Below are 13,139 nucleotides of genomic sequence, written 5' to 3' on the forward strand. Positions count from 1 at the left end.
CGAAAAAATGTGTACAAGCAGTACGCTCTGTCTGTTAAAGTTCCCACAACCTACATGACATTAACATAGCATTTCTTGTACGATGCAAGAAATGAAGCATGTTGCTCTCCTTCAAACTATTGCCTGTGACATTGCACAAAACGTTTGCCTCCAACTTCTTGATTTTAGTGTTTTCGTTGTATGAGTTGAAGGGAGCGTACCTAAACAGGCAGCCCCTGCTAATGGAGCGCCGATCGAGCAGCAGCAGAGCTACAAGATGGCGCAAGCAATATTTGAAGTGCTTGAAGGTAGGATTCATTTGTTAATTACCACTTAACTACAACTACAATTAAACGTTGATCTGTATTTCAGACAAAGACAATTTACCAGGACTATTTCTATGTGCCGAAAACTCATTATAAAACTATGTAAATCCATCTATTTTTGTTATAACAATCAAAACATCCCATTGAAGGAAAAGTGACTGTAAACAAACAGATATATTGAGAATTGTTTCGACCTCAAGGACAGCTTATGAATTTAGGTTGTTATCATCGTACTGCAGCTAGGCAGTATAATTATTTGGGCGCACTCTTACTTGGCAGACTGCATTTATTGCAGGCCCTTTTGCTGAAAACAGTGTATAATTGTTATAGTACTATAAAGACTAATAGTGTGTAGTCGATAGTGAATTTACAGCAGCCATATGGTTTGTGTATTTTAGTAACTTGAGGTCTTGATCAGGTGATTGAAAACCCTATAAAAAGCTGCTATCCTGACTTAAAGCATACACTATTTTTTATTTTACATCTGAAGGTTTAGCAGACTCAGGGGTCATTCAAAGCCCTTGTGAGCTTAAAGATTCTTCCCTCTCAGCTTATTACCTAAAACTACCAAAAAGACATTCATATTTCAGTGACACATACAGCCAGGAGAGCCCAGAACGCAGTGGAGCTCTGCAGCATGTAACTTATTACATGTATCTGGATCCTCCTCTTCTTCTTTCTCTTCAGGCATGGACAACCAGACAGTGTTAGCTGTCCAGTCTCTGCTGGATGGCCAAGGCGGAGTTCCTGACCCAAACAACCAGAATGTCTCTGGGACGTCCACTATCCAGTCTATGGGTATGTACAGCGAAGACAGTAAATGACAGCTTAGTGATTACAAAACAAACAGAAGAATAAAAAGCCTACAGTCAGAAGAATATTCTTGCTTTATAGCACCGCAAAATAAAAGGCCACCAAAATGAAGCCAGGTGTGTAATGAAATGTTATTTTTAACACTGTATCAGTTTGATGCAAAAACATAATGCTAAGAAGATCGAGGAATCTTACTTTGAATAGGGGAAGGTGTATGTTTTTCTCTTGTTTTACTGGTGGAGAACAAAAAGTGACAAGAGGCATTCATAAATTACTACTATCAAATTTGACAACCTCAACAAGGAGATTGTTGCAGCTCACTGCCTGCAATGTTCGGTGTAGTAGGGGACTGATGCACCGTCAGTCAGGTGATACGTGAGGGTGTGTTGAACCCTGGCTATGAAAAACAGAATAAATAGTATAAATATTAACGCCCTTAACCATTAGAATAATTTTCAAGTGATTAATGAACACCAGTGTGTCTTACGGTACTAATGAATAGATGATTTTGCATGACATGAGGCCAGTCACAACAGCAAGTGCTGAACATCAAGAGCAGCCAGTAGCCTGTCCATTCAGTCTTTTAAGTCTGTCACCAAACCACTGTGAAATGTAGAGATACAATGGAAATGCTAGAGGTTATGACTTCACTGCACAGCACTGTAGGTCTGTTTTTGTTTCTCTCCATTGCTGTGTTTGCCTCAAACCTCCATGTTTATCCTTCCTACAGATGATGAGGACGTGTTCCTGTGCGGTAAGTGTAAGAAACAGTTCAATTCTCTGCCAACCTTCATGACACACAAGAGGGAGCCGTGCCAGTCTAGCACCCCCTCCCTGTCTACAGTGTCCCTGGCCTCCACCAATACCTACACACCTGTCCCGTCAATCAGCTCTGGACCACAGACTCCTGCCAACAGACAGGTGAGGATAGTTAGGATATGACTGATAAAATGTCTGATCAGTTAGTAGATTCGTTCATATTTTGTATATCTGTAAATGTACAGTATATAAACTGGTTATAAAAGAGATTACAAATGTACCAAGAAGTTTATAAATCTAGATGGCAGATGAAGGAAGTGACTGATGGTCAAAAAATTACTGCATGAATGTATATGTGAGGACAAAGCAGCAATAGAATACAAAAACTGTAAAAGTAAATAACAAACAGACTTAAGACGTTTTGCTATTTGAATTTTTGTAAAGCATTCTAGCAAGAACAATGTGTAGCTGCAGCTGACACTTCGACAAATATTTATTATTAAAATTGTGTAATTTTCCACACTTATCCATCAGGTATCCACCTACATAACAGTCCCCCCCTCCCCTCTGACACACACTCTGGTCCAAGGCAACGTGCTGGTCAGTGATGATGTTCTCATGTCAGCTATCTCAGCCTTCACCTCCATTGACCAACCCATGGCCACCATGCAGACACCTATACAGGTATTTATATAGCGTTCAAAGTGCTGAATGGCAAACTCACATACACAGAGGCTGCCATGCTAACCTGCTCATCAGGTGTGGCATCAGTGTCTTGCTCAAGGACACTTTTCCACTCTCTGGAGGAACCAGGGATCGAACCACTAAATCGATTACTAGACGACCGCTGTAGCTCCAGAGCCATGCCGCCCCAGAGTTTATACAGCATAACATTGCACAGTAGATGTTTTGCTCCTGTTGGGTTTGTATGTCCTAACCCTATAAAGCACCTCATCCTGGTTTTAGTCACCAAAATCATCATTCAGATCAAATTTGGGACAGCTGAAATTTTCCAATTTGACTCATTCTGAGCAAACAATATGCGTTAAATAATTTAATAATTACGTTAATAAGTTTTTGTTTCGCTGTTCGGTCAAAATCTATCTGCTTCCTTTTTTGTATTACAGAGTAACCTGAGCATGTACACAGCTGGTGTATCTTACCTACAGCACCATCACCACCACCACCACCATCATCATAACCAGCAACAGCAGCAGCAGCAGTCCTCCCATGCTCTGCCCTCTGGCCAGACAGCGGCCCACCCCCTGCCAGGTGGACAGCCTGCCCAGCAGCCGCTGTCTTCACAGGTCCCAGCGAGCCACAGCAACTCAGTGGTCCAGGTGTACAGCGCTCTGCCCCATATGGCTGGAAGTGTTGGTGCAGAGATCCACACCCTGGGTCTCCAGCCTTTCCATCCTGTACAAGTGAGTCAAGTTTGCAGTTTGGTTGCCATCTCAGTATTAAATATATATGTTTTGGTGTTGCAAGATACATTTTTAAGATTCTTACTATAATGTCGGAAGGAAGAATATTAAAGAAAACTCCAAATGACGTGAGTTCAAAAATATTAAAATACATGTTCAGGTAGGCCATGTAGTTACTTTTAAACTTCTATTTAAAAGCCTAGTCCCGATTAGACGCCTGTCCCTTTACTGGCCTGGTGTGGCTACAGGTTTTGACAAATAAACACAGGTCTCAATAACAAGCCTGGTCTGGATTTTATAGAAGTTCTTTGGATGTATAAAATCTATTAAAGCCCACTGGGTCAATCGTTTAGTTCATTTTACAGAAACAATGAGCACCAGTATTGTTCATTCAGATTTACTGGCATGGTAAAGGAGTTCAATGATTTAAGCAAATAAAAGTCAGGGCTAATAATTGAAGTTTTACAGTGTATGCACAGAACACTGAAACTGAAAAGACAAAGCACTGAGCCAGTGTGTCTCCCTCAGGTTCCAAGTCAGTGTGTAGAGAGCCAGTCATTCACCACCCCTCCTGTCTACAGCCCCGGGAAGCAGAGCACCAAAACAAAGATCTGCAGCATCACCACCAACCTGACAGAGCTGGGTGACTTTGAAAAGGTCATCATTCCCAAACGACCAAGGAGTAGCAAAAAAAGCTTAGATGGAGCCATGGGTACGTGAGGAAACAAGAACATTGCAAGTTTTCATTTTCTTAAATTATCTGCTAGTTCCAGAATGTTTTGTGCTGTTTCTCATTTAACTAATATCATACCAAGTTACAAAATCATCATCTAATATTCAGATTAGAGACACTACACATGTCAATTAAAGGTTCTAATACTACAACCGTTATTGACACAGCTTCCACCACTAAGGATACTTATGTTAAATCCATTTAAAATAAACACGTATTGATAAGTTATAAAACATATCGGCAAAGTTATTAATTAATGAAACTGCACATGATGACACAGTGATCATGGACAGGAAATGTATGATGATGATTGTAGGATAGATACTCATTCACTGAATGTCACCGCAGCTGAGCATCTGAAAGGAAAAGGTCCCAAGCTGAAGTGTAACTTCTGTGACAAAGTCTTCTCAAAAAACTTTGATCTTCAGCAGCACATTAGAAGGTGAGTTACTGGGCAGCATGCCAGACTGTAGCCATCTAAAAATAGACTTTAACCCAGAAGACAGGCACTCAGTTCCCTTCTTGTCATGACTTCTAACAATTTTCTTTCTACAGTCACACAGGAGAGAAACCTTTTCAGTGCATTGTCTGTGGACGAGCTTTTGCCCAGAAGTCCAACGTGAAGAAACACATGCAGACACACAAGGTTTAAATAGTTTGTGACAATACTTTTGGACATAAATCTGTGTTTGTTTTTCAAAAGTATATACTCCTCACACAAAAACCTCCGCAATATTCAGTTAAGCATCAAAATTCTAACAAACAAGAGTTTTTTTTATTTGTAATTTGCTAATTGATTGTTCACTAAGCCCTGCTGCCCTGATTACCTGTGCTACGTCTCAAGCTTTACGTTCTTGCTACGGCACTTATGCAGTTACAATGACGGGGCCAGATTTACATCGAAAAATGTGATTACAACTCTTTAAACAGTGGGTTCTTGATTTTAGACAGAGGTGGACAAAAGCAGGCTTTTAATTTCTACCAACCACAGGATGATAGACCTGCCATGTCTAGTTACAGTGCTAAACTATGATTGGACGATCACTGTTTGGGGAAAGGGTTTAGCCAATGGTCAGTTGACTATTGTTTCTTTAACTTTACCAATTCTGTATACTCAAAGATTCGGCAGTTTAGTGTTGTGAGTTGTACAGTAATTTTAAATTGAATCAAACAGCTATTGGGATTTTTGTTTATGGAGTATACTACAATATTTAGTTTGCCTAATGTAAGATGTTTCATGAAGCACTAACTTTGATCATTCTCATAAGATGTGAAGCGGCATAGTGCCAATTACACAGTAACAACAACTGTCTTTATCTTAAAGGTGTGGCCTATGGGTGTGGCCAGCACGGTGTCAAGGTTACCAATCACAGTAAAGGTGGTGCCAGTGTCATCCAATGATGACGAGGGGGGCAGGGAGCAGGAGCAGCCAGGCGAACCGGAGGAGGAGGGGGCACAGCAGCAGAACAATCAAACACAAGCCGAAGAAGAGACAGATCAAACAGGTAATATCTCTTTAATACACCATACTTATACATGCAAATATTCATGCAGTGAATGTTAATTATGTTGACGACATGACTACAGTATGAATAAAACTACAATAGAGTTAGGTGGGTGTAGCTTTCACTCCACATAAATCGACAGCTTGTGCTGCAAGTAAACAAAATACCATGTGTACCAACAGCATCATATACAATACAGACTAAATATAAATAAATCCTACCTTCCTGGCCTCATCTGGTGTTGTAGGTTACTTCTACTTGCTGATCCTAATTGTAACAGCTACTGATCCAGTATCAGATACATGGCTACCTTTTACAGTAAATACCATGCTTGATTACAGAAGCCCTAGGTGAGTTGGAGGAGAGTGCAACTGAGGCTCAGGCTGAGCTGGATGGCAGCCAAGGGGAAACCGTGCAGAACGGGCACCCTCAGGTGCAGATGCAGGTGCAGCCCAACCACAATCAACAGTGCCAAGCTCAGACCAAACAGGTAGTTGTGATAGACAGCTCCTACCAGTGTCAGTTCTGCGCCAGCAAGTTCAGGAGCTACTTCCAGCTCAAGTCCCACTTGACCCAGCACAAAGGGGAGCAGGTGAGTACAGAGGAAGGTATGTGTGGGGTGGGTCGGACAGTCCATTTAAAGAATGAACGGGCATCAGATCAGTTATGCATGACTGAAGAAGTCTCCATGAAGGACCATATGAGTGTTTTACATGTATAATTTATACAGCTAAACATTTTACCAAAGTTTTTCCTACCTTCCAGGCAAACGTCGTTACAATAAATCAGCCTGCAGAAACCTGACTCTTGATTAACAAAGATCTTACAAAGTGACCACTATCTTTGTTTTAGTAGAGTTTTTTTCACTGTGTGGTACTGCACAAGCACAGATTAGCACCTTTTTATTACATGAAGATACCAACTTTATATTATCTTTACTTCCAAAGTCAATGTTTGCTTACTCTGTCATATATTACCTTTCTCAAGCACGTTCCTGGTCTCTGCAGGTTTCTATTCATTCATATTCGTAATAGCAGGCCGCAGCTACCTGGAAGGTGGGAAACCCCCATGCAAAAATACATGAAATGCATTAGAAAACGCTGGGTAGTAAGGTAACGTCTACTTGATTTGAGTAAATGGGATAAAACATCCAAAAACATGGATTTCTGTATTTCTTTTCTTACGTGACAAGTTTAATAACAAATGCTCACGTCCCTGCAGGTTTATAAGTGTGTGCTGAAGTCCTGCTCCCAGACCTTCCAGAAGTTGGATCAGTTTCTGGAGCATATCAGGACGCACCAGGAGCAGCTGACCTACCGATGCCACCTCTGCAGCAAGGTGTTCCCCTCACTGTTTGAACTGGGAGTCCACCAATACTCCCACTGCTTCTGCCCACAACAGAACACACGCAAGGAAATCGCCGTCTACAGGTCAGCTCAACCACATTATTGTGTATTGATTACGTATTAATTATAGCATAACAGAGAGAATAAACATCCCTAAGTCAGCTGAAATGGCCTCAGTGATTCTGACATTAAATATAGAAACAAGGAGTTTAGGCAAGTGAGAGAAAGTATCTCTCATAGATTAAGCTCATCAAGAATCGTGTGGAACTGATGACGCCCGTACATAAACTATGAGTTCTTGAAAATAAACTGAAGTGATTCAGGCAATAGATGTGTATTTAGTTTGTTTGTCTTCACTGCAATAAATTTAAAGTAAACCAGGGCTTGAAGACAGACCTTACATAGACTCACAAGTAGCTTGCTAACAGGACAGAATAATGATAATCTGTCATTCTTCTTATTGTCAGCAAATCCCATGAAAATCCTACTAAAAAGTTGGTCCCCACATTGTACTGGGACCATGTTCATTCATTACCATGAACATTGTCAATATAGTTTATTTTAAGTCACTCCCACTTACACTTTTCTGCTGCCATCAATACACACTAGAGCATCAAATGTGAATTAGTCCGGAACTGAAAATAGTCCCCAACAAATGCACAATTTACTCTTTGAGTAATGTTTGCTAAAAACTACAGTGCCCAGTTTTTTAAAGAAAATATTTAGATTTTTTAAACAATGAAACTATATATTTAATAGCCATTTATAAAGATCGTCAGAATGAATAGGCTTCAGGTGGGCCTGAGTGCCACAGATAGGGTCGGGAAGTTGGAAAATATTGAGACAGGCTAGCACGTCGTTAGTGTTGGTCTTTTGGTTCATATGCATTGTTAAAAATAAAAATATTTAGATAACGCCAACCTTATCCTTTAAAGATACTAGTGACAGGGAAAGTCAAAACAAATGTAGCATCTGTAAATTAAGCTGAACATGATGGACATCTTTTTCTTCTCTTCTGCTGTTCATACCCGTTACAGAAACACACTTTTAAAATGTCATCCTCCCTTCAGGCTGCAGTGTGTCCCCCGCTCATTTTATGTTGTAGCTTGTCTGGTATGACTGGTACACTACTGTAGTCGGATAGTACATCATTCTTATTCCTAACAAATACTACTTTTTTCAGGTGTGTGAAGTGTCAAAGTAGATATTCTACTCAGGAGGCACTGGAACAACATCTGCTGACTGCCTCACACAACTTTCCCTGCCCACACTGTCAAAAGGTACTATACACCATTGGAATATGTAAAGCTGTCCTCATGTAAATAACCAGCATGGTTAGCTATCAATATAGTGATATTTGGACTAGTCATAAATCTCCCACACTTAATATTTTGGCCTTAAAACCTGTAGTTCACTAGTTCAGGTTTGAGATGTTCAGGGTTTCTGTTTTTCACATCACAATTTAAGACCCTGGTGTCTGATTTGTTCTCTTTCTGGCCATCAGGTTTTCCCGTGTGAACGGTACTTCAGACGCCACCTCACCACTCATGGCATTGGAGGGAGGTTCAAGTGTCAGACCTGCAAGAAGGCCTTCAAGACAGAGCACTACCTCAAACTGCACACACGTATTCACTCAGGTCCGGCAGACTTTCAGAAAGAAGTCAAGCAGACTTTTTTTGTAGCCATTAGACAATTGTGCATTGTCTTAGTTCCATAGCTAAGCAAGGGGCTGATTAGTTTTTGCTGTCCTTGCTGGAGATTCTGTAGGTAGCTCCGTTTTAGTGTCTGGTTAGCCACGGTGGCTGTCACTGCTCTTTATTCTGATCACAACAGAAAATGTTCCTGTGTCAGAAGGTAGAGCCTATTGTTAAATGCTTAATAATACCATAATAATGCCTGAGTAAACTCCTTGGTTAATAATTAAACATGTTAATGTTAAAATGTTAGAATTTGAATGGTTTGGAATGCCTTGTAATTTGCCGGAGCAAATTTCTTGAGTTATGGTCACCACTATTTTGTATATCATGTAATCTAAAGTCAATAATCAAATTAAATGTGTGAGTTTGATGCTGATTCCATTTTCTAGGTGAAAAGCCATACAAATGCTCCCTCTGTGAGGCAACGTTCAATAGGAAGGACAAAGTGAAGCGACACATGCTCATCCATGAACCCTTCAAGAAATACAAGTGTCCCTTTAGGTGAGAGGCTCCAATGGAACCTGTAACGGTCACTGACGGCCCCCATTATTGAACTTAGTCTTCCCTCCTTTCCTGCTCGAGTCATTCATTTTATCATTCAAGCCAATTACATATTACACTTTACTTTTCTTACTCCCTTGTGCTTTTCTGTACGTATTTTATCATCTTATTTCTTTCTTTTGATTATTTCCTTTCAGACTGAATTATTTCATTTAATTGTATGCTAATATTTGTGTATTTTTATCAGGACACATGTGGGCTGCACCAAAGAATTCAACAGACCAGACAAACTCAAGGCCCACATACTGTCACATTCTGGTGAGTGAATAATACCAATAATTATTTTTATTTAAACAAAGATGACAGAACATTGATATGTTCTGATAAGTTGTAGCATTAATGACACTTTCTATTGCCATATGATTTATTTCTTAAACAGCCAGTCTGTTAGCAGAAAATCTAAAAACTAAACAGAGTGGATATAAAGTGTGGGATGAATGACTTGACCCTAACCCAGAAATTTAAAAACGTTATGGTAATAACATCTTTAGCTGCAGTAACTTGCAGTTTAAAATCCAAGAATTGTTTGTATCACTGAAACAGTTTGCAGTTACATACAGCACGTTTGCATAAGATGTGAACAGAAACTGGGTAAACCCCCCAATTGGTATCAAAAACCACAAATGGCACTGTTCTATTGATTCTCATACAATCCTCTCTCCTCCAGGTATCAAACCCTACAAGTGTCTATTTTGTCAGAAGGCGTTCAGCCGCAGGGCTCACATGCTTGAGCATCAGCAGTCCCACACAGATAACTACCGCTTCAGATGCTCCACTTGCAACAAGGGATTCACCAGACAGAGCTATTACAGAGATCACAAATGTCCTGCAGCAGTGAACAGGACAGGAACTGAAGGAGGGACTGGAGAGGCAGAGGGAGACGAGGTAGTAGGAGTGACGATGGCAGAGGAAAAGGATGCAGAGGATGAGGAGAGAAGAAGCAGGTTCACGAGAAAAGGGAACAGGCTAGGGACTGGGGGAGATGACGGAGATAAGGATGACAGCGCAAAGGGCAGCCGAGAGCAGGTGGAAACCCATGGGGGGGAGGAGGAGGAGGACGAGGGGAACGGGACTGACAATGGTTTTCATGCTGTAATGTCTATCACCACCACTGAAGGGCAGACTGAAAGAGAAGAGGAGGAGGAGGGGGTGGAACACGGTGGCGAGGCACTGGAGCAGATTCAGAGCAATGACCAAAACTGTTTGCAGCACCCGTGTTTGTAGTTTTAACCATCATGTTTCCTGGACATGTTTCAAAACAATCAGAATCTGGGAAATTATTTCATTATTTGTTTTAAATTAAAACGTTAAATAAATTATACACCCTGATTTTACTTCTTTTACTGTAAATAAAAAGGATTTGGGGGGTACAGTATGTTACCTGGTAGAAATATATTGCCAAAATAACCAGTGGACCATTTTCATGTTCTTGTGTACAAATATGCAAAGCACGGTGGTTAATTCAAAATGTCATATGTGTATGTATGTACAGTATATATTTATGTAAATATACATACAGTATATATGGTGTTCATATAAATGTTGCTGCATTTTGAGTAAAATTCCACCCTCCGATTCCCTTCCCTGTCATCTATGATCAGTCTGACATTACGTTTATGCCTTAATGTTATATTTGTGTACCCACTTTCCTTCAACTGTCCTTTGGTGATTTCCTAAATTTCTAAGAATACCTATTGGGAGCACAAAGAAAAGGGCTATCACCAAATTTTTTTTTTGCCCAATTCTGCAATCCATCGCATCCCCAAATGGACTCATGCAGACATCACGACACTAATTCCAGCTGCTGGAATTACCCAAATTTCTATGGTAATACTTTGTATGGTGTTGCATTTTTTCAGATTTTGAGAAAGGAGAGGCTCAGTCCAATGAAAATTAACAAAAAGATTTAATTACAAAAATTAGTGAATAAAGAGATGGCATTACAGAACAAACATGAAACAAAAACACTGCAGTGAACTGGAAAGTTGTTCCTCTTTTCAGATTTACAGCTTACAGTCCTGATTCTCACAAAATTAATTGTTAATATCCTCCAGGTATGTGGGCGGGTCCATTTTCCTCCAAATGGCTTAGGTCCATAGCCATTGGTCGTTTGGTTAACTTCTTCGTCACCCAATTAGGAAGTGTGTACCTTACTGTTCTACCTTTTGGTCGAACAAAAGAGCACCGATCCCAGACGTGAAACCCCCCTTCAATCTACAGGAATAAACTGTCTTTTGCTCTAAACTAATCATAGAGAACAACTGGGCTTGTCTCCAAAAAGGTTGACACCCTATCTTAAGTGTCAATGAAACAGTCAAAACAAAACAGTCCTTCTGGCACTTAAACAAAGAGGAGTCAGTTTTCTTCACATTACAAAGAGGATACAAACAATAGTTTAATCAACATTCTAATGCAATTGCCTGGCCTAAAATCCTGCAGTTTTACATTTGAAGAAAAACACTGAAACACTGGAATACATTAAGTTTGTTGTAACTTTTTAAAACTCAACAATGGCCTAATATACTACACATTTATAGTATGTATATGGCTGATATGATACTCAATACACATTCATAATAGGTCAGCTTTTTTCAGGGCTAGACAAACGGTTTTCACCCAACAAAGGAAAATCTGTCCACCTTTTATGAAAGTGAGGCTCTCCGCACCATAGCGGGTTCATGTGAGCAGAGGATATGGTATAAACTGTTAATGACAATTAAAGTAAGTAAACTATTTATGTGTATTGTATTACTACAATTGCAAACAGAATATGAGATGTACCCAACGCTGTACACTACATAACAATCTATAAATTGTGGAATCTCTTAAGAAGAAAGTGAACAGCTGAGACGGGAGTAGTTGATCAAAAGAAAATGGAATTTATTTGCAATACAGTATTTACAATTACAAAGGTGTTATACAGGTGGGGGAACAGAACAGAGGGTTCAATAAAACAAAACCCAAACAAAAAATTTAATTAACTTATCTGATTCTGATTTCTAAAAATTGTGCAGGATGGGCCAGTAAACCTATTCAAAAAAAGTCACCTAAATACACATGAAAGTGTATAGAATAGGCAAAATTGTCTGAGGAATGATATTTGAACAGGTAAGCTCTAATGTTGTAGTACTCGTGACCGGTCTTAAGACCACTTTTTGATGGTCTTGGTCTCGTCTCGGACTCGACCGCATTTGCACTCGGTCTTCACTCAGTCTCGGACATTGAGGACTCGGAATTTTTTTTCAAGACCAGTTAAGACCCTAACTTTGGGAATATCAAGAAATTGCTTTTGCATTGTTTGATTTTTTTTTTGTTAACATCCTAACTTTGACTGGTTGGGAAATGTATTGCTTCACATGCAACCAATAACCCTAATTAAAAATGTGTTGCTACCGTTAACGACCCCGCGATGGTAAGCAAGGAAAAGGTCTTGAATCGGTCTCGCCCTCCCTCGGTCTTGGTCTCGACTTTGTCTCAGCACCTAAAAGTCTTGGTCTTGTCGTGGTCTCAGTTTGGGTGGTCTTGACTACAACACTAGTAAGCTCACTGAATCACAGGTTCTCATTATCAAAAGAGACCTGGTGAAGATGAAATGTACTGAATTAATCATACATTTAATAAAAAAAAAAAACATACACTTTTATTACCAATAAGCACTATATTTACACAATACTTAATAAATCTAACTCTGGGAACAGTGTAATCTATAAAACATACACAATATATCCTTACACCATCGATATGGATAAGGAAAAAAACTAAAAACCCATTAACAGGAAAATAGGGGGGGGAAACCTCAGTTAGAGCAACATCCCTCTTCCAGGATAGACAAACAGTAGATGTCATGCATGTGTGCAGAGTAGACAAAAGTAGCAATTGTTAGAGATACAGTGAGGAGAAACAGTTTGACAAGTAAATTTAAAACATAACTTATGTATGACAGTATGAAGTGAATAATAAGCGTAACTAGACATTTCAGCAGGTGTACCAGGAGCT

General features: G+C 39.8%; 1 protein-coding gene across 2 annotated transcripts; it reads left to right on the top strand.

Moving 5' to 3' along the window:
* The first annotated feature begins 176 nt into the window (after positions 1-176).
* znf341 (zinc finger protein 341) lies at positions 177-10,718 on the top strand. 2 transcript variants are annotated; one of them, XM_046057514.1, is made up of 17 exons: positions 177-287; positions 993-1,103; positions 1,849-1,872; positions 1,963-2,039; positions 2,412-2,561; positions 3,005-3,301; positions 3,830-4,013; positions 4,383-4,476; positions 4,590-4,680; positions 5,359-5,539; positions 5,881-6,131; positions 6,761-6,969; positions 8,069-8,165; positions 8,390-8,522; positions 8,972-9,083; positions 9,331-9,401; positions 9,811-10,718. In XM_046057514.1, exons 1-17 carry the CDS (start codon positions 257-259, stop codon positions 10,365-10,367), a joined length of 2,670 nt encoding a protein of 889 aa, XP_045913470.1. In that variant the 5' UTR covers positions 177-256; the 3' UTR covers positions 10,368-10,718. The 2 variants fall into 2 exon arrangements, with proteins under 2 accessions (XP_045913470.1, XP_045913469.1); XM_046057513.1 differs by having other exon boundaries at positions 178-287; positions 1,849-2,039.
* Positions 10,719-13,139: the final 2,421 nt, after the last annotated feature.

This window comes from Micropterus dolomieu, linkage group LG08 (genome assembly GCF_021292245.1).
Source record: "Micropterus dolomieu isolate WLL.071019.BEF.003 ecotype Adirondacks linkage group LG08, ASM2129224v1, whole genome shotgun sequence".
NCBI lineage: Eukaryota > Metazoa > Chordata > Actinopteri > Centrarchiformes > Centrarchidae > Micropterus > Micropterus dolomieu.

Coding starts and splice junctions, on each gene's coding strand:
- znf341 (XM_046057513.1), top strand. CDS start 257: ATGGCGCAAGCAATATTTGAAGTGCTTGAAG. Junction 3,302..3,829: donor AGCCTTTCCATCCTGTACAA/GTGAGTCAAGTT, acceptor TGTCTCCCTCAG/GTTCCAAGTCAGTGTGTAGA. Junction 9,084..9,330: donor AAATACAAGTGTCCCTTTAG/GTGAGAGGCTCC, acceptor TATTTTTATCAG/GACACATGTGGGCTGCACCA.